The following is a 24313-nucleotide window of genomic DNA, read 5'->3' on the forward strand; positions in this document are numbered from 1 at the left end:
GATTTCAGAAATTGAGGGACAAGTCATTTACAGGTCTGTTTTAGAGCTGGAGAAAGGGGGAGTGGAAGTAGGACAAGGGGAAAATGCCTTGAGGTTTTCTGTTCTTACAGATTGAGCTATTTTTCTTGAATAAACACTTCTCAGAGTGTTGTAAGCCTTTAATTTCCAGAATTTTGAAAAAGTAGGTTATTTGACAGTTTTTGCTAGGGTTTTCCTTGCTTTTATGAAAGAGTGGCTTATTAGAGGTCTTATTCTACCATTCTGGTCTGGAGGTGAGGTCTCCTTTAAAATGTGTATGTTGAATGCATGATGACAACTTCTGATTGGTAACACCTTGGTTACAAGGTGGACTCATGCTGGTGGGCAGTATCAGGTTACTTCTCGTGGTCCACCTACAGATTAAGATTCTTACCACATATTGTTTCAGCCAAGTGTGGTTTCTTCCTGGACAGTCTGCAGCTCTCTGGGACCTTAGCTTCTTTTTGTGTTGTGGTATCAGGCTGTGTCTTAGGGAGCTATGCTATGGTGTTGCTACATCACATACAATTAAAGTCAGTCTTTACTTTGCAGTGACTTTGTAGTCATACCAAATGTAGCATAGTTACTGTACCACCAGTTCTTCTAACCTGAGGCAACACTGTACTTCTGATCTGCAGTTTCCTTGTGAAAGAAAAAAAAAAATGAAAACCACCTTTCACCGAGCTATTGTGAAGCTTAAATGAGAGGATTTTTTTGTTCTTCTTTTTTTTTTTTTTTTTTTAAATTTATGAGACAGAATCTTGCTGTGTTGCCCAGGCTGGTCTTGAACTCCTGGCTCAAGTGATCCTCCTACCTTGGCCTCCCAAAACGTTGCGATTATAAGCATGAGCCACTGTGCCCAGCGTTAAATGAGAGGACTTTTATGCCTTACCTAGACTAGACAAACTTTTTCAGTATGTTTCATTGTACATTTATGCTTGATTCTCTAGGATGTGCAGGTGAGTCAGTGGCTCACACTGCAGATTTGGCCTTGTTGTCTGAAGTGTTAGTTTACATCTGTACACTTGGGTAATGGCAGCATCCCTCTTCTGCCATCAAATAGCATAAGTTGGAGGCCTGTGTTGAGGAACTTGGCTTTTTTCAAATAGGCTGTTACTGAATATGAAAGAACGGCTTAGGGCTGTCTTCACCCAAGGAAAATATCCATTATGGTAGAGAGCTTTGATCATTTTTAGAATTCTCAGTGGATGAAAAGGCTACTTTGAAAAGAGTGTGGGTGGCTTTGCTGTTGCTCTCCTGGGTAGTGATGGTATTCTGTTTGAGGCTTTACACTTTCCCAAATCAGTGCACAAAAGGGCGAGACATGTCCCAACATGTCTAGAGGAGTCTCAGGATGCTTAGAAAACCGATTGGGAACATTAAAAATCATGAGGCCATTTGCTATTAAACACATAGAAATTTAACTGACTTCTTTAAAAATGTTTCTGCTTCTTTTAGACTTAACATTTTTATCTTTGATTCTGCACTGGTGTGATGATACAGATACAATGCCTTCAATAAGTTAGGATTTGGGGATAGTTTTTATTTTGCAAAGTTTAGCAAGAAATACCCCAATTATTAATCTATTAAGGGAAGTTTATGCTAGAACCATTCACTCTTTGAGTTTCTTCTAATATAAATTAAAACAATTGAATTAGTAACACTTGATGTGCTTGTGTCAGTAAGTAGCTTTCATTTAATCTTTCTTCAGGGAGATGAATTTGTTTTTAGTGTTCTGTTTGAAAACTTTTTAACATCTTAAGCTGAATATAGCCAGTTCGTGCCTTAATGAATACAAATATTTTAAGTACCTAGTGCAATTCAGCTTATCCATACAAGCAGAAAGATTTTTAAATAGGCACTACATTCTAATGGAATGGTCTGTGTATACATCAACACAGTGTCTGGGTCTGTGATGTTTAAACATTGTGAATCAGATTTTATCCTTGTCCCCTGTATACCAAAAGTCAGGACATCCCCTGAAGGCTAGGTCAACACTATTTCTGTACACAGGCGTAAGCTGATGCAGGAGTAGTAGCCGATGCAGTGTTGTTTGTATTTGCTGTTTTGATTTTGGAGAAATTGCCACACTCTCCTATTCCTCTGTTTCTTGTGTTCTAGCATATTTGTTTTATGATTAATAATAGCTTTAAATTTTCTTCCCCCATTGAAATATTTAGTATTAAGAATATTGACTCCATTCTAAAGAAACAAAACCTTTTCTGTTCCCTACTTCTAGATATTTGAGTTAAATATTGTCTTGACTGAGCTCCTTGAAATTATATCATTTATCTGAGACAAATTGAAGAACTTGGGTTGGCAGTGCAGAATAAAAACCAAGTGGATTGCCTGAAGTTTATTAAGGTTAAGAGTGTCTGATGCTGTTCTCAGAACAAAGGTGGTGGCACATAAATCTCTGTGCTTTATACTGCGTTTCATTCCGTCTCCAACTCACCTTTTACGTTTTGTTTTTCTGTTTATATCCCCATAGTTTTAAAATAAAGCATTGATCTAATGATGACCCATAGGAAGCCAAAAGTTAAAGGGAGGTCAGCTCGGACAGTCAGGAGACATCACAGAGGGACACTTTCCAAACTTGACTGACTTTTGAGATATACTTAATGTTTATTTCTAGCAAGAAAGATGGGAGTTATGCTCGTGTTAATATCTCTTTATGTTTGTTTTCTTTAGACACAGACAGCAATTCTGAGGATTCTGGGAATCCATCAACAACTAGGTTTACAGGTTATGGTTCCGTCAACCAGACTGTCACTGTCAAGCCACCTGTTCAGATTGCTCCACTAGGAAATGAGAATGGAAACCTTTTAGAAGATCCCTTAAACTCACCCAAGTATCAGCATATTTCTTTTATGCCAACTTTACACTGTGTCATGCACAATGGTGCCCAGAAGTCTGACGTCGTCGTTCCTGCACCCAAACCCACTGATGGCAAAACCATAGGGATGCTTGTTCCTAGTCCTGTTGCTATTTCTGCAATAAGAGAGTCCGCAAATTCAACCCCCGTTGGAATACTAGGGCCAGCAGCTTCCACTGCAGAATCAGAAAAGCACCTTGAGTTACTGGCTTCCCCTTTACCTATTCCATCAACCTTCCTTCCACATAGTAGTACTCCCGCTTTGCATCTAACAGTTCAGAGGCTAAAGTTGCCACCACCACAGGGATCTTCTGAGAGCTGCACAGTTAACATCCCACAACAGCCACCCGGAAGTCTGAGCATCGGATCACCAAACACTGCCTTTATTCCTATCCATAACCCAGGTAGTTTCCCAGGCTCTCCTGTTGCTACCACGGACCCCATCACAAAATCTGCATCCCAAGTGGTAGGACTCAATCAAATGGTGCCTCAAATTGAGGGAAACACAGGGACAGTCCCTCAGCCTACCAATGTGAAAGTAGTTCTTCCAGCAGCTGGCCTCTCAGCTGCTCAGCCACCAGCTTCCTACCCCTTACCGGGCTCTCCCCTTGCTGCCGGCGTGTTACCCAGCCAGAACTCCAGTGTGCTCAGCACAGCAGCAACTTCTCCCCAGCCAGCGAGCGCAGGCATCAGCCAGGCCCAGGCAACTGTACCTCCCGCGGTTCCTACCCACACCCCAGGCCCTGCCCCGAGCCCGAGCCCCGCCTTGACACACAGTACCGCGCAGAGTGACAGCACGTCTTACATCAGTGCTGTGGGGAACACGAACGCTAATGGGACAGTAGGGCCACCACAGCAGATGGGCTCGGGTCCTTGTGGTTCTTGTGGGCGAAGGTGCAGCTGTGGGACCAATGGAAACCTTCAGCTAAATAGTTACTATTATCCTAATCCAATGCCTGGACCAATGTACCGAGTCCCTTCATTCTTTACTCTGCCATCCATTTGCAATGGCAGCTACCTCAACCAAGCACATCAGAGCAATGGAAACCAACTTCCTTTTTTTCTGCCTCAGACTCCATATGCAAATGGACTGGTACATGACCCAGTCATGGGGAGCCAAGCCAACTATGGCATGCAGCAGATGGCAGGATTTGGGAGATTCTATCCTGTATATCCAGCACCTAATGTAGTTGCCAACACCAGTGGTTCGGGGCCCAAGAAGAACGGGAATGTCTCATGTTACAATTGCGGTGTAAGCGGACACTATGCACAGGACTGTAAGCAGTCGTCCATGGAGGCCAATCAACAAGGTAATCACAGTAACTCCCAGAGGACTTGCTTTTGAGTTGACCCGTTTCTCCTTCCTTTCCTTATTGATCATGGGATTCTGTCGTAGCAGAAAGATCTGTTTGTGTTTTCATTTATGGATATTGTGTTTTCAGTGACAGATCATAAAATGCAACTGGAAAAACCTAGTGTAGACCCAGGTCACACAGAGCACAAGGAAGTTCAGAGGAATTCAGTTTCTAATTAAGGAATAAACTCTAAAGGCCCTTTTGAAGGAGTGTGATGGGAATTTGCATTCTGTAATGTTAAATCTCTTGCTTGCAGCACCTTTTTTTTTTTAAGCTACAATCCTGTTACATAGAGTAAGCAAAATTTTTCAATATTGAAAACCTAGGAAGTAATCTAGTCATCTGACATTAGGTTTTGAGTAACTATTTAGTATATCTGCATAACCAGATGCCTCAGGCCCATCTCCCCATGCTGCCCTTTTCCTTCCCAGCAAAAGTTTTAAAAAAAAAACCAAAAACAAGGTCCAAGATTCTGTTGCATTTTACAGGAACAAAATAGTTCAGCACTATTTTGATTTGAGAGTAAAGGAATTTGAACGAAGTTTAATATTACTACCACCAGAAAGAAGAAAATGGTCATACCTGTGTTTGAATAAGATACCAAATTTTGTGTCGACTTCAAACTGTTATTTTCACATGCATTTGGCCTTTGTCGTTTTGCCAAATCTTACCCAGAAACAAAAAAAGTCTTAAATTGGGAATGTATTTACTTGGCATTCTTAAAGAAAGAGAAGTTTGATAGCTTTTAGATTGAATTCAAAGCACAAACTTTACATTGCTTCTTAAAGTGAGCAGATTGGCCTTTTGGAGTGGCACTAGAGCTGACGAAGGTGCCTTGTGGAGAGCATGTCCGTGTGATAGCTTGTACATAGTGGTTTGTGATGACGTTTCCTTGTAAGCGGTGACTTAGTTCTGTCTTTCCCATTTTAGGCACTTACAGACTGAGATACGCACCTCCCCTCCCCCCTTCTAATGATACGTTGGATTCTGCAGACTGAAACGAGTAAAGCTTGCCTACTTAATACACTCAAGTGTGGGGAGTCATGGGGTGTGGAGGGGAGGAAAGGAAAGGTATTTTGTTTCTTTGTCTATACATTTCCTAGATTTCTATGCAGTTGGGATTTTTCATTTCTCTTGTACCAATGTCCAAAACAAGAAAGAATGCAATGCTTTTGAGCCTCTGGTCTCCTGGTTCAACAACAGGCTTCTATGTATGATACATGTAATTTAAACTTTCAGACAAACTATCGAAAGGAAAATGTTGGTGCGTGCTTTTTTTTTTACACTGAATACTTGCTGTGTGCAATGTTTACTGAATCTTTAAAACTGTGTATTTGACCTTTTTTTACAACACTGGTGACAGTCATATGGTTTTGAAAAAAAAGGAATTTTGCTTCTTCCCAGCTTTTCTCACTTTCACCCTAAACGACACTTTCCTCCCCAGCCAGCCTCACTCTGCCCCTGGCCCGCAGCAGGAACAGCCAGCAGTGCATTCACCCCACTTTTGTAAACTGCTCTGCGTATCAACCAAGGGCAGAATGTTTCACCCTAATCTTATGGGAGGAATCAAACTCCCAAAATAGTGTGTATATATGTAATAAACAGTGTCACGTAAATACATATATGCAGTGCTTGTTGTCCAAATAAAAATGAAAATAAGTGGGAGAGAGAGGAAGAAGTTAAACCATATGAAACTGAAAAAATATGACGTATGAAATGGACAAAAAGCTTTTTCTGAAACCAACTTTTTACTTCCATCATCCTTTTTTAGCCTGTTGCTTCAGAGAGACACAAAGTGAACACACTGGTGTGAATGTCGCTCTCTGTGTGCTTGTGTTTGTAATGGAAGTCTACAGCCAGTTTTACTTGTCTACCACCGTGTTGTGCTCAAAGAGACACTACTTGAGTAAAGATTTCTTCTTTTCCTATACCAACTGTTACAGTGTTACGTTGTGTTTAAAATGTGTATGGTTTATTGCAATCTGAACAGAGCTATGGGTTTCTACCATGTCAGGTTATTTGTTCCCTGTCTCTCGTAGCAAAGTCACTTTTATAACAGTTTACCACTATGCTTGATTATAATGTGAAAGACTGAATTCTGAGTGTGTTAAGATGGTATTAATCATGTCGGTGTCATGTCACTAAGTTTAATGCTGCTGTTTTTAAAAAAGAAAAGTTTTTTTAAAAAGCCAATCTATGTACTAAATTGCTTCCAGGTAATTTTTGATTTCCTAAAGTGCACTGAGGTTATCTGGAAGATTGGGTGTATTTTTTGGTGACTGCTGCATTCATCAGCAATGAACAGCTTCCACTGTATAGTCCTAGGGGTAAGGGGTTGGGGGTTTCATTTTCCATTCCTCAGCACAGAGCAGAAATGATGGATTTTTGTTGTGTAGAGTCACGTTGGTATGCAGCAGAGGAACGTCAACATTTGGTCTTGTTTCAGAAGCCTAACAGATTGCTAGACAAGAGAAAAAACTTGAAGAAAAAAGAAGCTTAATTTCATGCTTCATAAGTAGCATTTATATTTATAGCACCAATGTACATTTTGAAACTTTCTTTCAGGGGTGGGAGTTATGGGGAAGGGGTGGGTGTGAAGGGGTAGATGAAAGCTTTAATTTAGAAAGAAAGTTGGAGTAAAGGAAATTATTTTGATTAAATATATTTTATTTGATCTGGGTATTTTTGGACCACATTATTAAATTAATTGTTAAGCTGCAGTTGAGTTGTTCAAGTGAGAGTTTTGATAAGCCACGTATGGGCCGCATTGTGAATCACTTGCCAGTTGTACTTTATGGAGCTTATTTTATGATTTAAAATACTGTACTGTACATAGGAGGTATGTTACCTTCTCCTTATTTGTATGTTTACCATATACTTTGATATTTGAAATGTTATGTACTGGAAAGGCCACTTATATTTCTAGAACAGATTGGATTTTATGCAACCTTTTTTCCTTGAATTAACAGCAATAAAAAAATGAAAAACAGCTTAAGAATTGTGCCTCATTGTAAATTTTGTAAAAGTGGAGATAGGACATCATACATGGTGATTTTTTTTTTTAATTGTATTTATGTATGTAATTATCTTGGGGTCAGAATCAACCCATTTCCCTGCAGGGTGGGCAGTGAATCCCAAAGTTATTTACCATCTGGATGTTCCTCAGTTCTTCCCCCAGATAACTTCTTTGTTTCTGAGACGGGGTCTTGCTCTGTCGCCCAGGTTGGAGTGCAGTGGTGCCATCTCAGCTCACTGCAAACTCTACCTCCCCGGGTTCAAGCGATTCTCCTGCCTCAGCCTCCTGAGTAGCTGAGATTACAGGTGTGTACCACCATGCCCAGCTAACTTTTGTATTTTTAGTAGAAACGGGGTTTCACCATGTTGGCCAGGCTGGTCTTGAACTCCTGACCTCAAGTGATCTGCCTGCCTCTGCCTCCCAAAGTGGTGGGATTACAGGCGTGAGCCACCATTCCCAGCCTCCCAAATAACTTTTATATAGAGGTCATCTGCGTGACCACTAGAGAAAGGGGGACTGCACTCCGTGAGTTGAGTGCTCGGCTGCGTGCCAAAGGCTATGGTAGCAATGAGGCAGAGTCCTTACCAATCTTGAGCTCATGTTTCCAGTTTAGGCCTTTACCCACCAAAAGTGTAAAGGACTCATTACTTTATCAACGTTGTTAGTGTGATTTTTTTAGCCAGGCCCCTCTCTCAGTACAATATATATTATTTTTTATTTCATTGCTTATCTCGGCTATAATCCAGGCTCAAAGTTTTTAAGCGGTCGGTAATTTGTAAGAGACGGTTGGGGGCCTGTGTGTGTTGCTCCACACCGCCCTTGCAGCAGTCCCGGTGGCCAGCACCGTCCTGGGCCTCGGCCGTTTGTCAGGAGCCCACTAATGACTGTGCACTCTGGATCCAATTGGGTGGGCAGTGAGTTTGAAATGATTATAAATTCCCTGATTGTTTGCAGGGCACCAACTTTCCTTTTCAGCCAACAAATAATGCACCTATAGGTAACATGTAAATCATGAACCCAGATTCACATTCACTAGCATGTCCCATATCCTTAGCTATCCCTCCCTCTCCTTCCCCCACTACACTAAGGTAACCACTGCTCTAGATTGTGTTAGTCGTGTGTGTGTGTGCGTGAGAGAGAGAGTTTCGCTCTTGTCACCCAGGCTGGAGTGCAATGGTGTGATCTTGATTCACTGCAACCTCCACCTCCTGGGTTCAAGCGATTCTCCTGCCTCAGCCTCCCGAATAGCTGAGATTACAGGCATCCACCACCGCGCCCAGCCATTTTTTTTTGTATTTTTAGTAGAGAAGGGGTTTCACTATGTTGGCCAGGCTGGTCTTGAACTCCTAACCTCAGGTGATCCACCCACCTCGGCCTCCCAAAGTGCTGGGATTACAGGTGTGAGCCACTGCACCCGGCCTTGTGTTAGTCTTTTCCTTTTTTGTTTTCCCACATACTGCTCCTAAATACAGTTTCTTTTTGCTTTTCTTGAGCTTTATAAGGATATCCTTTTGTGCCTAGTCTTCTGTGCCTGGCTCTGTTTATCTGATTTTGTGATTGTGATGTTATGTTCTTATATTTATTCATTTTCCCTACGTTATAATAGTCTCATTTTGAGGAAGAATGTAATTTCTCCATTCTGTCGTGGACATTTGGGTGGTTTTAAATTTTTTCTGTTACAAACAAGGCTGCTGGGAACATTGTTGTCCCTGGTTCGTGTGTACACGAGTCCTCTAGGGCATCAAGCTGGGAGTGCAGCGGCTGGGGTTTAGGACATGCAGGTATTCAGTTTGCCAAGATGTGCAGTATTGTTTTCCAAGTGATTTACACTCGCACCAGCAATGTAGTAGGGACCCCTGAATGGGTATCCAGACCCCCTCCCGAGATGGTGTCAGCGCTGTGGAAGGTGGGGTGGACCCTCCCGAGATGGTGTCAGCGCTGTGGAAGGTGGGGTAGACCCTCCCGAGATGGTGTCAGCGCTGTGGAAGGCAGGGTGGACCCTCCCGAGATGGTGTCACGGTGCTGTGGAGGGCGGGGTGGACCCTCCCGAGATGGTGTCACAGCGCTGTGGAAGGCGGGGTGGGGGATGCATGTGCAACCTAGGTCTTTGCATCTAGAAAGAGCCCCAGGGTGGGGTCAGCGTGGAGAGTCACCTTGGGGAAGGGGACGCAGGCTGGGCAGGAACAAAAATGACAGCAGTGTGTGGCTGGGGATGTGGGGGAAGGAGATACAGCCATAGCAGAGGGAAAATCATAAAGGAGTTTCAAGCTTTGTGGGTACAGTAGGTAAAATGGGATCAGACTGGAGAATCTGGAGTTGGTTGAATGAGAAATGGGAAGTTTCCAAGTTTTGAATAGAGGGAAAACACACTGACAATGGTATTTGAGGAAATCCTCAGGTGGTTAAGGAAAGAGAGCCTGGAGGCTGAAAGACGGGTTGGGCATGGCCAGGAGGACCCGAGACTAAGGTGTTGGCCGTGGGAAGGCCCTTTTAGAAAGGGATGGAAGAGACAGGTAGAAGGAACCTTGATGCTCTGAACTTTATTTTCCCTAGATGTAAAATGAGAATGTCTCTTTCAAATTATGTTTCAGTGGCCGGGCACAGTGGCTCACTCCTGTAATCCCAACACTTTGTGAGGCCAAGGTGGGTGGATCACTTGAGGTCAGGAGTTTGAGACTAGCGCGACCAATATGTTGAAACCCCGTCTCTACTAAAAACACAAAAACTTAGCTGGGCATGGTGGCGGGTGCCTGTAGTCCCAGCTACTCAGGAGGCTGAGGTGGGAGAATTGCTTGAACCCGGGAGACGGAGGTTGCAGTGAGCCGAGATCACACCACTGCACTCCAGCCTGGGTGATGGACTTCATCTCAAATAAATAAATAATGGCTCTGAAGGTTAAATAATCTATGGGAAAGGTCTGACATAATAAATAAATAATCTATAAACTATGGGAAAGGTCTGGCACTGAGAAGCCACTCAAATTCTAGTTGAATTCAATTTTGATGAACAGGGAGATTGTAATACTATTTTAAGAGACAGGGCCAGCCAGGCACAGTGGCTCACACCTGTAATCCCAATACTTCAGGAGGCCAAGGCCTCGGGCAGATCGCTTGAGCCCAAGAATTCAAGACCAGCCTGAGCAGCATGACGAAACCCCATCTCTACAAAAAAATACAAAAACTAGCTGGTTGTGGTGGTCTACGCCTGTAGTCCCAGCTCCTCGGGAGGCAGAGGCAGGAGGTTCGCTTGAGCCCAGCAGGCAGAGGCTGCAGTGAACCAAGATCATGCCACTGCACTCCAACCTGGGTGATGGAGTGAGACCGTGTCTTTTTTTTCCTTAATAAAAGGGAAAATGTGGAGAACAGGTTTGGGTAGGCGTGATGGCCATGATTCTTTGGATGGTGAGGAACCTAGCAAACACAGCTCTTCATTAGACTAAGATTAGTTAATTTTGCTCTGTGCACTGATAAAGGATATAGAAGCTATTCCTTGCCCTCACAGATTAAACCTACTTGGAGAGCTTGCCAGTTCATGGTACGTATGGACTGTACAGACATGCCGAGTCGTACAGCCGTGATTATTCAGTACCAAAGTAAAAGTTCATGGCAAGGCAAATCTACATTTCATTTTGTATGTAAGCACTAAGAATCAAATGTTTCTGAGAAGGCTCCAGAGATGACAGAGCACGGTGTGAAATACCTGTTTTCTGAACAGGTGGCACCTAGTGCTCAGCAGCACCATCCATTTGGGCTTGGAAGAAACCATTTTCAGTTCTCCATACTGATTACAAAAGCATTCTAAGGTGAAGGCAGTGAGACCCTATGGAGGCAAGCCGTGACAATGGTTCCACCCCATGACACTCCCGTAATCTTACAAGAAAGAAAAAATACCCCCCTCCACCCAACCCCACCCCACCGAGAGGGCTCGCTGATTTCCAGAGCAGTGAGTTTTGAGGTGTGAGACATGAAGTAAAGAAAGGGGGTCCCTGTCTGGAAATGGGGTCACGACATCTCTACGCCTTCCTCTCCTTAGGGGGCAAGACCAGCTGTTAAAGGATGAGGGGCTCTGGGGTCCCAGGGCTGAGAGGCAGGTGTCAGCTCGGGGCGGAGGGAGCTGGAGTGCCCTCACCCCTTCAGATGACCCTGTGCAGAGAGAGGACAGGCCAGGGCGGGCAACCTTGTCTTTCCCTGGATGCTCGTGGACATACTGGCTTTGCACAGGGTGGATTCCTAAGGTCAGTCTATTACTGCTGCTTACAGCTATTGTGCCTGTCCATGCAAAATTTACCTAATTCCTCAGTGCTGTCCTCTGTTGTAAACCCCCTGAATTGGAACATGGGTGCACATCACCTGAGCTCTGTGTGTGTATGCAAATGTTTATCAATTGTGGGAGCTTTGGAATTTGGGGGATTTGGGGCTTCCTCTTGTTTGTTCTGTAATAGGGGGCACATCACACGTGTGGGGACCAGAGACCCTTCCCGCAGTCACCTCCACCTGCAGAGAATGCGGGCCGTGGTCACCAGAAGCCCTCAATCCCATGATCCTGTTTTGCTCTTTGAAATGTGGCGGTGGGAGTTGTGGCGAGGTGGGGGGTTGGGTGGTTCTTCATTGTTTTTCTTTTTCCTCTTGCAGTTCCAATTTGAGCCGCTGTGAAAAAGGCCTCCAGCAGCCTCTCAGCAGAAGAGATTGCTCATTGGAACGCAATGCCACCTGGTGGGGGACGAGGACAGTGCGAGCAAGCAGGTGTTACTTCCTACTGACCTCATTTAGAGAACATTAAACGTAAGAGAGAGAACATTTGGGGTTGTAAGCCTGTGCCCAAAACCTTAAAGAATGCAGGCAGCTGGCCATAAAAGCGACTTGAGCAATGTCCTCATTCAGCCGTCGAAATCTCAGTTCGTGTGTAAGCACTTTAAAGTTTCCTCTGCACTTTTCCTGTGTTCATTTGGTCATCACAGCTGTGAAGTGGGCTGGGAATTTTTCCCCTCGTTTTATGGGAGAGGAATTTTGGGTTCAGCGAGATGAAGTGCTGCAGACTGGCCCATGATGACACTCAGGCCTCTGCTTGAAGTTGGTGCTCACTTCCTGGCACCACTTCCTGCCCCCACAGGTGCTTCTGGCAGAACCCAGGGCAGTGGCTTTACGGAACTGTGTAAGATGATAGGAACCCACAGGCGGAATGGCCGTGTGCTTTCTGGTCTAAAGAGGGCTGGACCAGGTCGTGGGCACACGTGGAACACACACCACGTCCTATCCCATAGTGAGGCCTCTTCCATGTGGCTCTCGAAGGATTTGAGGACACGGGAGGGTGAAAAGTTTCCAGAGAGAAATATTCAGGACTTTTAGAACTAGGCTTTCAAAAGCATTTGCCTGTCAGATAAATTCAGGTGGCATCAATGCAGATTTTAAATGTGTACAGATACCCCCACTCGCACACTGGGTTGTGCTTCACTCAAGTTTTGTGCACGGAGTATTCCATTAGATCTAATGAAGCAGTGGGGCAAGCAGAAAGGAGAGGTGACTACTGATGTTTTTAAAGCTCTGACAGTCACGTATAGATTATCCCAAGTACCCCTTCGGCCTGCTGCCCCCAAGACACTCCAAAGGCAAAGATGGATGGTGACAAAGTAACCTGCACACAGAAACAAGAACAGTCACCCCCCACCCCAACAAGCCCTGCTGAAAGTGAAGAATGCCACCAGGCTGCCTGGCAGTTACTGAGTGCTTATTCCTGCTAGCCTACTGGAGTCACATCGTATTTGTTACATGGTAACTTAATTGTACCTTCCATGCCTTCACAAAATCAATTGTACAAGAGAAGGCACCCACCACAGTCCATGTGACCTTTCTCAGTCTGATTTACATAGTGGGGATGGTGACACTCGCTTTGTAGGGTGGTTGCACAGATTGAACCTGGCAAACAGACATAAAGCACTCAATGTCTGACACATAGTGAGCTCTCAAGAAGTTTGTCATGCAGGTGACACTTGAATGCCCAGTATGGGCCAGACATCATCAGCTCATTTCAACCCCCACAGCCCTGTGAGGGAGGAACTCCGCCCCATTTTACAGTTAGGGAAATTGAGGCACAAAGGCTAAGAGTTGGTATTTAAGGACACAGAACAATCGGGTGATGGTGAGCCCAGGCAGTGTGGCGACAATGTTGCTGCCCCACGCCGCCTCTGTCTGTTTTGTGGGTATGTCGGTGTGAGGTGCAGGCAGCCCTGCACTGGCATTCAGCAGGCAGGACTCCCGGGCAGGCTCTTCTGCGAACACTCATGGGCCACCAGCCCTTTCTAGAGCTTTCCTTTTTTTTTTTTTTTTTTACTTGAAAGCTACGTGAATGGTTGGTAAATTGGTATAAAAATGGAACTAAGTCTTAATCTCGAAAGTTCCGTTCAGTTCTAAAATTCTGTGAATTGAAGCCTACTTTCTCACTTTAAATGATTATTGGGTTTCCAGTTCTTTATCTTTGTGCTTTCTGATTGAAGTGATTTGAAGTTCTTATTCTGTGTATTGGGGAGCACAACCCGTCACAGCGTGGCGGTGGGATGGGAGACCGACGTTCGGCCGGCCGGTCACTAGGGGGCAGCATCGCACGGGGCTGGCTGTCTCTGGCCTTAGGGAGCAGTTTCTGCCCCTCCTGCTCGTCAGAAAATCTCTGACTCCTCTCTGTTTGCATGTGTAAAGTTTTCATTTTCAGGGGCTTTTTAGTCAAAAAAATAAAGCTGCATGACTTAGTGCCGAAGGATATGAGTTAGGCGTAGCTCTCAGGTTGCCAGCATAAACCAAGGGGCATCAACCTACCACCCACAAGCTAAGAATGGTTTTTGCATCTTTAAATGGTTGAAAAAGGAAAAAGAATGTTTAATGACACGTGAAAATTACATGAAATTCAAATTTCAATGTCTGCAAATAAAGTGCATTAGCACACGGTCCTCTTGCTTCTCTACATGTTGTCTGTGGGTGCTTTGTCTTAGCAAAGTGGAATAACTGGGACGGAGGCGCTATGGCCCTCGAAGCCTAAAATATTTGCCGTCTGTCCCTTACAGAAAAAGCTTGCCATAATCAGCCTTATCTGAAGAAAGATGCACTTCGCATTATCTTGAAGGTCCTGATTTTCTGGGAGGAGGCGCTCGTGCCCTCCTTTTCAGGCTCTGCTTTCTTGGCGCAGTCAGTAGTGTCTGGCGCTTAAGAAGGCACAGAGGCTAAGAGTGGGTGAAGTGAGCCCAGGCAGTGTGCGGCACTGAGCGTTTAGGAAGTTGCTGGCTCTTGTGCACAGTCATTCAGCAAGTCTTGGCTGGGAGCTCAGCCTAGCGAGAGGCGTCCTAGCACCAAGGATCAGAAAGAACGGGGAGGGGAATGGGAGAAGGATTTTCAAAGGGCGTGTTTTAGTTGAGACAAGAAGGAAGAAGTGAGATTTTCCTTAGTGAAGAGGTGAGAGATGGCAAAGGAAACAGCATCGCCCAAGGTGCTTCTGGGAAGAGTAACTAATGGAGAGCGCGCTGGGTGGGGGAATGAAAGACTCCAGGTCCTGCTGCGGGAGCTGGGAGGCGGGGTGGCCCGGAGACAGGCGGGGACAGGCAGGGGCTGCAGGCCCCCGCTTAACCGCAGGAGGGAGCCAGGAGAAGTGGATCTGAGGGAAACCTCCCCTGTACACAGGCTGCATTGGTGGTGCCTGAGGGCATCTGGAAGACTGCGGTTCTCGGAGAGTGGTGGTTGGGTCACTTGCAGCAGTCCCCTAATGGGCTTCAGTGAAAAGACAGACTCCTGGACTCTCCCTCTTCCCAAACACATTCCTACAGAGTGGACGTTTCCAGAGAAAACACAGCCATCAAAAAAGGTTGAAAGTGAGAATTAGAGACACTGGAGAAGATCAAGAGAATGTGCAAAATAAATAAATAAATAAATAAAAGATTTCAAGAATGAAATGGCTGTTGTGGTGACATGCATTAGAGATAAAGAATTATTCCATGGGGTCACTGAAGCTAAGAAGACGGGTGTTGGGGGATGGGGGCAGCAGCGGGGAGGGGATGAGGACAGGGTTGGAGGAAGATGCCTAGGCAGATGGGAGCTGTGAAGGCGGAGTTGTCTGTTGTACTTGGGGTGACGGGGGATGGCCTGATGGTGTCCTTTATCCTAGTGACATGGGGGGAGGCAGGCACTGAGCAGAGGGACCAAGGTCTGGAACTGCTGCTTGGATCAGGGAGCCGAGGGGCCCTGAGTAAAACTCCCAACATCCCTGAGGGTCCACTGAGGTTGAAACCGTGGATTTGAGGTGTGGCCAATGACAAAACACAGCTTAGAAATCATTTTTTTCTAATGATGTAGAAAGCTGAGGCAAGAGAAGGGTTAGGTTGATTTGGGATGGAGATGTGCAGGTTCCCTGCAAAGATTTTGTGTTGAGTTCACTGCCCTTGCTAATTCAACTACCCTTTTTGGGCTTTCACTTCTCCTATCACTCTCCCCGCAAACCCATTTCTATCTCTGCTACAAGTCGAATGCCTTGTTAGGGGTGCTGCCTCCAGCTCCCAGGGTTGCAGGTCTGCACCCTGCATGCCTGTTCCCTGCAGCCACATTGGGCCCATCCCAAGGGTCCTGCTGCCTCCAGGCCTCTTGGGTCTTCACTTTTTCCAATCCCTTGTTTTGGTCCCAACTTCTGGGTCACTGTTCCCAGACTAAGTGGAGAAGGGACTTGCCCCAGGAGTCCCAAATCTTGTCCACGAGACACTGATAAATCTCTGGTAACTCACATCAATCAAACCAGAGACAGAAAAGAGTTCCCTAGGCAGGTCAAGGCAGTGGTTTTTCTACCTAGACAGTGTGTGCGCATCAGGCAGCAAGCTGAAGTTACACACCGGCAGCAAAGGCGTACCAGAAAACTCCATTTGGACTTAATTTAGATTGTGCAAATATGAAAAGGTGAGTGACTGACATGTGCCTTTTACTAATGGTAGGGGTGAGGGGAGGGAGAGCAGTTTGCTAAACATAGGAACATGATTTCTAGGGAAATGTTTAAACCGTTAGGACAGGGCTCATGCCCATAATCACTCTGGGCGGTTGGGGTCAAGGGACGGCTTGAGGCCAGGAGTTTAAGACCAGCCCAGGCAACATCACAAGACACCCATCTCTACCAAAAAATAAAAATTAGCCAGGTGTGGTGGTGCGTGCTTGTGGTCCCAGCTCTTCAGGAGGCTGAGACCGGAGGATTGATTGAGCCCAGGAGTTCGAGGCTGCTCTGAACTATGGTCACACCACTGCATTCCACAGCCACAGCGAGACCCTGTCTTAAAAAGCAAACTGCTAGGACAAGTGACTTCCAAGCATTTCACAAGGATCTATTAAATAACAGATAAGTAATATTACAATTCTACTCTAGTTAACCTCCGTCTAATTGCTAAATTTCTGAACAGAGGTGTAGAGGTTATCGGCATAGACTCAGTTTGAATCCTAAGACCACCATTTACATGCTGGGGCCACAGAGCAATTTCCTGTCCCTCTGAGCCTCAGCTCTTTTACCTGTAAATAAAAATCACAGTAGTGTCCACCCCACAGGTGTGTGCAAGGGTTAGATCATCTAAACGTGGTATCTAGCATACAGGGAGCACTAACACGGTCTTCTATTTTCTCTTAAAATGTTTACTTACTCAAAACCTGCCTTCCTATTTTAGGGCTTATCAAAGTTAGAAATGCCTCCCTTTTTGGGTTAGACTGTGCCTTGCTCTTTCATGTTAGCTGTTTTTATTTTACATACTCGTAATCATTCTATCCAATCATTCTGTATCTTATTTTTTATTAATACGAGGGATGAGCCAACATTGATATTTTGTTGCTAACCAGCCTATAGTTACGTTAGGGTTCACTCTTTTTTTTTTTTTTTTTTTTTTTTTTTTAGACGGAGTCTCGCTCTGTTGCCCAGGCTGGAGTGCAGTGGCTCGATCTGGGCTCACTGCAAGCTCCGCCTCCTGGGTTCACGCCAGTCTCCTGCCCCAGCCTCCCAAGTAACTGGGACTACAGGCGCCCGCCACTACACCCGGCTAATTTTTTATATTTTTAGTAGAGACGGGGTTTCACTGTGTTAGCCAGGATGGTCTCCATCTCCTGACTTTGTGATCCACCCGCCTCGGCCTCCCAAAGTGCTGGGATTACAGGCGTGAGCCACCGCGCCCAGCCTAGGGTTCACTCTTGTTCAGTTCTGTGAGTTTTGACAAAGGTGTGAGGACATGGATCTGCCATTACAGGGTCATACAGGATAGTTTCACTGCCCCCAACGTCCTCTGTGCTCCTCTTCTTCATCCTCCCTCTCCTGAATCCCTGGCAACCAATTTTTTTTTCAAGATGGGGTCTCACTCTGTCACCCAGGCTGGAGTGCAGTGGTATGATCTCAGTTCACTGCAACCTCTGCCACCCAGGTTCAAGCGATTCTCCTGCCTCAGCCTCCTGAGTAGCTGGGATTACAGGCGCCCGCCACCATGCCTGGCTAATTTTTGTATTTTTAGTAGAGATAGGGTTTCACCATCTCGGTCAGGCTGGTCTTGAACTCCTGACTTCAGGTGATCCACCCGCCTTGGCCTCCCAAAGTGCTGGGATTACAGACGTGAGCCACCGCCTCCGGCCCACTTACGTTTTATTGTCTACCTAGTTTTGCCTTTTCCAGAATGTCATGTAGTTGGGATCATGCGGTCTGGAGCCTTTTCAGGTTGGCTGCTGCCGCTCGGCAGGATGCATTTCAGGTTCCTCCATACTTTTTCGAGGTTGGATTGCTCGTTTCTGGTCTTGCAGAGTAGTAGAATGTTATATGGATGTCCCACACCTTATCCATTCACCTACTGAAGGACATCCTGGTTGCTTTGACATTCTAGCAATTATGACTAAAGCTGCTGTAAACATTCACGTGGACATGTTTTCAGCTCATTTGGGTAAACACCAAGAAATGTGATTGCTGGATCATGTAGTGAGAGTATGTTTAGTTTTGTTAAGAAACTACCAAACTGTCTTCCAAAGTGTGTTTACCTTTTTAGCATTACCACCAGCAATGAAGGACAGTTCCTGTTGCTCCACATCCTCACCAGCATTTGGTGGTGTCAGTATTTTGCATTTTAACCTTTCTGATAGGTGTGTAATCACATTATTCTCTTAATTGGCAATTCTAATGACCTATGATGTTAAACATCTTTTCATATGCTTATTTGCCATCTTCGGTGAGCTGTCCAGATCTTTTGCTGATTTTTTATTGGGTCATTTTCTTATTGTTGAGTGTTAAGAATTCTTTGTATACTTTGGATGCTAGTCCTTTATTAGATATGTGATTTGCAAATATAGAATTTTCTCCCAGTTTGTGGATTGTCTTTTCATTATCTTACTGCTTTGTTCTTTTTATTGCAATGAAACTAAAATTTAAGGACACTAAGGGACAGAGAACAGTCAGAGGTTTCTCTGTGTCTTTATTCTTGTTAGATGCATTGCTGAGCAGTCTCCAGTGGTGCTTCCTTGTACAGTCAGCAACAGGCCAAAGGTGGGAAGTCCACAAGCCAGAGCTGGCACAGCTCCATCAGCAGAAGGTGTGGACCCTGGGGGCTTTCAAGTCCTTCCCCTACAGGGACAGCCAGCCACTATCCAGGGACTGGGCCCGGGCTGACCCTTTTTATTACCTGCCCTACCCAGAGTATAGAAATTATGACCTGAAGGATGTCCCGTCATCACATTGCTTGACCTTATTTGGGACACAGGACTGAGCTCCTCCCCAGGGTATTTATAGAGATGTGCGCATTGGAGAAGCAAGTTCCCAGGTTTCTAAACTTAGAGGCTTCAAGCAGGGTTTGCAGGTGTTGCCTCCCCCTCCCCCATCTCCCCGTGCAAATGTGCCTCCTTTCTAGAAAGCACACGCAGACCTTGGTAAGGCCTTGGTGGAACAATAGACAACAGTCCCAATCCTGTCTGCTTCCCGCAGGGTGGGAAGTCACCACACGGCCGTGGAAGGGAAGTTCAGCCCACGGAGGGCTTTTCCTGTGGTTCTCCAGAATGCTTCTCCCACCCTCCCCACCTCCTGATAACGCAATGCAATGTCCTGATGCTTCAGAAAAGCAAGTCTCTTCTGGGGAGTTCGATGTTAAAATATGCCTGTTTCTGGCTAGGTTGAAAAACCATGGCCAAGGAGGAAGTGACCTGTTCTGGAGTTTCTCTGTTCCCAGTGAAAATAAATCATTGTGCCCAGCTGGTTTGCAATTCCAGTTTCCTTTTAAATCAGACTCTACCTAATTGAAAGTGGAGGTGTGTTTATTCTGGCAAAGAATGGTAGCACTTCTTGATTGAAAACGTTTGGAAAGGCCCTTAAAGTCCAGTGCAAAGTGGTGGAGCACAACTGTCACTGTGTTTCCCCCAGTGCAGTGCAGGGACCACCGGGAAGCCTGTGAAATGCAGCCTCCAGGGCACAGCCTAGCCCCACTGCACAGAATGCCGGGGGCGGGCCATTCAGATGCACATTACATTAAAAAACCATTAGGTTAAAAGCACAAACTTTGACTGGTGGCTCACGCCTGCAGTGAGCTGAGATCGTGCCACTGTACTCTAGTCTGGGGGACAGAGTGAAACTCCATCTCAAAAACAAAAAAACAAAAAAACAAAAAACCCACAAACTTCAGAGGCCTAAAAACCTGGATTTACATCTTGACTCTGCTGCTTTGGGGCCAATAATTACATGTCTTAATTCTTATCTGCAAAGTGGTAATAATAGGGTTGTCGAGAAAACTGAAGATCAATCCATGTCTTGCTGTATATAGAAAACTTAATTCAAAATGGCTCATAGGTGTAAAAGCAAAAACTATAAACATTATAGAAGAAAACATAGGAAAAAACCTTTGTGACCTTGAGTTAGGCAAAGATTTCTTAGGTGAAAGCAAAATCCGTAAGAGAACATATTAGTAGATTGAACGTCATCAGAATTAAAACATTGTTCAGAAGATGAAAAGACAAGCCATAGACAGGGAGAAAATGTTTGTGTATCATACATTTGATAAAGGATTTGTATCTAGAACCCTCAAAACTCCATAATAAGAAAACACAATTTTTAAAATAGGCAAAAGACCTGAGTGCTTCCCTGAGGAAGTAGACCATGAAAAGATGCTCAGTGTTGTTAGTCTTCAGGGAAATGCAAATTGAAACCCAGTGAGATACCACTGCACACCTATTATAGAGTGGCTGACATCAAAAGACCACGCTAGGTGTTGGCTACCATGTGGAGCAAGTGGAACTCTCATAAACTTCAGACAGGAGTGTAAAATGGTACAACCACTTTGGAAAAGTTTGGCAGTTCTTAAGTTAAACATACGCCTACTATAATTCAGCTATTCTACTTTTAGGAATTTACCCAAACGAAACAACAGCATATGTCTATGCAAACATTTGTGCACGAATGTCCATAACAGCTTTATTTGTATTAGGCAACAAGTGGAAACGAATCTCCATCACCAGGTGAAACAATGGTCTCACCCAACAATGGGGTATTACTCAGCAATAAAGGGAATAAATTGCTGAGACACAACATGGTGAATCTCAAAATAACTGTGCCAAGTGAAAGAAGCCAGACAAAATATGAGCACCAGACTGCACGATTCCATTTGGATAAAATTCCAGGAAATGGAAATGACAGAAAGCAGATCAGTGGTTGCCTGGGTGTAGAGGTAGGGGTAGGAATGGGGGAACCACAAGGGGACACAAGAAAACTTTTGGATGTGATAGATATAGTCACTATCTTGATTGTGGTAATGGTTTCATAGGTACATATGTCAAAACATTATATATATATATATATATAAAATATATATATAATGTTTTTTCCCCCGCCGAGATAGAGTCTCGCTCTGTCAGCCAGGCTGGAGTGCAGTGGCATGATCTCGACTCACTGCAACCTCCGCCTTCCAGGTTCAAGTGGTTCTCCGGCCTCAGCCTCCTGAGCATCTGGGATTACAGGCGTGCACCTCCACACCCTGCTAATTTTGTATTTTTAGTAGAAGCGGGGTTTCACCACGTTGGCCAGGCTGGTCTCAAACTCCTGACCTGAGGTGATCCACCCACCGTGGCTTCCCAAAGTGCTGGGATTACAGGCATGAGCCACTGCATCTGGCCTCTTTAATTTTTTAGAGAGAAGGGTTTTGCTCTGTCACCCTGGCTGGAGTGCAGTGGCACAATCAGAGCTCACTGCAGCCTTGAATCCTGGGCTCAAGTGATCCTCCTGCCTTGGCCTCCCAAGTAGCTAGGACTACAGATGTGTACCACCACACCCAGCTACATTTTTTGTATCTTTTTTGTAGAGACAGGATTCTGCTATGTTGCCCAGGCTGGTCTTGAACTCCTGAGCTCAAGTAATCCTCCTGCCTTGGCCTCTCAAAGTGCTGGGATTACAAGTGTGAGCCACTGTGCCCAGCCAAAATTTTTAAATATTGAAACAAAATGTAAGATTCAGCTCCTTAGTTGCATTAGTCTTATTTCCAGCACTCAGTGGCCACTTGTGGCTAGTTGCTACTGCATTTGACACCAGTGAGACAGAACATTGCCCTCATAGCAGAAAGTTATGTTGAATAGTGCTGGTCCCAACACAGGACCTCCTGTTCCAGGCTAGCAAGGAATTCTCATAAAAAGAATTTTCTTCTGGGCAAAATGGATGATGGGGAGGGACATGTGAGAAGCCACCAGGACAGGTCATTACGAGGCACAGGTGCACAGGTGCATGCCTGTTCCTTCAGCTGTACCGTTGGGAACATTGGTATTTTGCTTTCTAGTCCTGCTCCTCAAATGTAGTGCACCCCTAGGTAATCCATTTCGTGTGAGGACTGTGGGGTGTTTGCCCACTTTATGTCCTGTACCTTCCCCCCGCCCCCGAGACAGAGTCTCATTCTGTTGCTCAGGCTGGAGTGCAGTGGCGCAATCTCAGTTCACTGCAACCTCCCGCTCCCGGGTTCAAGCGATTCTCCTGCCTCAGCCTCCCAAGTACCTGGGATTACAGGTACCTGCCCCCATGCCCGGCTAATGTTTGTATTTTTAGTAGAGAGAGGGTTTCACCATGTTGGCCAGGCTGGTCTTGAACTCCTGACCTCAGGTGATCCGCTCACCTTGGCCTCCCAAAGTGCTGGAATAGCAGGCGTGAGCCACCATGCCTGGCCTGTCGTTGTATTTGAGACAGGTCTCACTTTCTTGACCTGACTGGAGTGCAGTGGCACCATCACTGCAGCTTTCAACTCCTGGGCTCAAGAAATTCTTTCTACAGGCACATGCTACCATGCCTGACTTTTTTTTTTTTTTAAGAGATGGAGGTATGTATGTATGCAGTAGGCATTTATTTATTTAGGGACATGGTCTCAGTCTGTCACCCAGGCTCTGGAGTGCAGTGGCATGATCACAGCCTGGACCTCCCAGGCTCAAGCAAATCCTTCCACCTCAGCCTCCCAAGTAGCTGGGACTACAGGTACACACCACCAAGCCCGGCTAATGTTATTTTATTTTTTCATGTACAGATGGAGTCTTGCTATGTTGCCCAGGCTGGTCTCTGACTCCTGGGCTCAAGTGATCCTCCCACCTCGGCCTCCCAAAACATTGGGATTATAGGCCTCAACCACTGCCCATGGTCCCTGCACCCTTTAGTGGCCAGGGGAAGCTGCAGACCTCCTAGGCAGAATGATGTTTTTAAGTGCACCAAGTCATATACATGGAATTACAAAGAAAACCAATGGCGTTAAAGTACAGTTTGGCCTCCAGAACCTGGCTATACAGAACCACTCATGTAACTGCAATGGTTGGGAATGAGGCCACTCCTTGAACCTGTTTTGACAATTTAGCAGTTCTTAACCCGGATTCCAGAATACAATCGAACGAGGAGTTTGGCTTCCCTAGAAATCGGACCTTTTTCTGGATGAACGAAGGAATGGAAACGACACACAGGGACCACGAAGAAAAGCCCGGCCACCTGGCCCTTCCCAATTCTGGCCGCAGACTCAGCCAGTGCTGCGGCCAATTTCGCCCGCCCACGCCCTCCTCCCCAAATACATAATTTGAAAAGTATTTATTCAACAAAAATGTGTTGGGGTCTTGCCCTCCGTGCTGCCCTGGGACGAGACCTTCACACGGAACCTCCCCTGGACCTGGGGGCCGCGCTGGGTTGTTCGCGCCGGGACTGCGGGGGACCGCGGCGCGGGCCGGGGCTCTGGGCGGAGTCGCGTTAGGATCCTCGAAGTGGCTCCCTCCGGGACCTCACTTGCTTTCCTGTCCCCGACCCCTCAGCCAAGCAGTGTGACCGGGCGGGCTTCGCTCCCCCGGGACCCCACTCTGACCCCGTCCCCTAGGCCGCTCCCGCGAGCACCTCCGCTCCGCTCCCGCGGGGGTCAGCAGTTCGACGTCTGCCCCAGACCCCTGGGCCATCGAGCGCCCCCGAGAGCCGCAGAGACTGTCGGACTGAGCGGCCCCCTTGCTTGGGTGGGAGCTGGGGTGCAGAGAGGGCCTGTACCCGCGCCCCTCCGCTGCATCGGTCCCCGGGCCAGTAAGGAGACTCCTCTTCTCGTCTCAAAATCACTTTTATGAACAAAAGAGGCTCCCAGAGGATATCACCCAGAGCGCACCGCCCTCTAGGGGTGTTTGAAACGCGAACTGTTGTCAGGCCCAGGGCCAAGGATGCTGAATGTCCGGGAAAATGCGCGCCGCACCCGGCCCTACTCAGCAGATGGTCCGTCCCCGAGAGCCAGCAGGGCTGCGGAGAGGAAGATCCAGCCGCCGCGCACGGCGCGCACGGAGCGGGACCACTGCGGCGATGCCTGCTCGGGTGGCCGCTGTCCTCTGCTCTGGCGCCGCTGGAGCCGCGCGTCCCCATCGCAGCGCGGGCTGGTCCCACAGGCGCCCTGAGCGGGAGGCGCGGAAGCATACCCAACCTTCAGTGCGTCCAGCGTACGTGGGTGTGGACGAAGGTGAGTAAGGGTTCTTTCCAAAGGCTCAAGACAGAGCTTCCAGTACCTTCTAAATCCCCAGAAAGTGGCGGTCTAGAAGTTGCTTCTCCGCTCCCCAACGC

At 46.3% G+C, this 24313-nt stretch overlaps 1 protein-coding gene across 1 annotated transcript in view; it reads left to right on the forward strand.

The window, feature by feature from the left end:
• Positions 1–7243, forward strand: part of ZCCHC2 (zinc finger CCHC-type containing 2) — a 58346-nt gene extending 51103 nt beyond the window's left edge. The window contains 2 exon segments of the mRNA XM_003914450.4: positions 2710–4203; positions 5179–7243. Coding sequence (XP_003914499.2) covers positions 2710–4203; positions 5179–5246 — 1562 coding nt within the window. The 3' untranslated portion in view covers positions 5247–7243.
• Positions 7244–24313: the final 17070 nt, after the last annotated feature.

The sequence above is a fragment of the Papio anubis genome, chromosome 19 (genome assembly GCF_008728515.1).
Source record: "Papio anubis isolate 15944 chromosome 19, Panubis1.0, whole genome shotgun sequence".
NCBI lineage: Eukaryota > Metazoa > Chordata > Mammalia > Primates > Cercopithecidae > Papio > Papio anubis.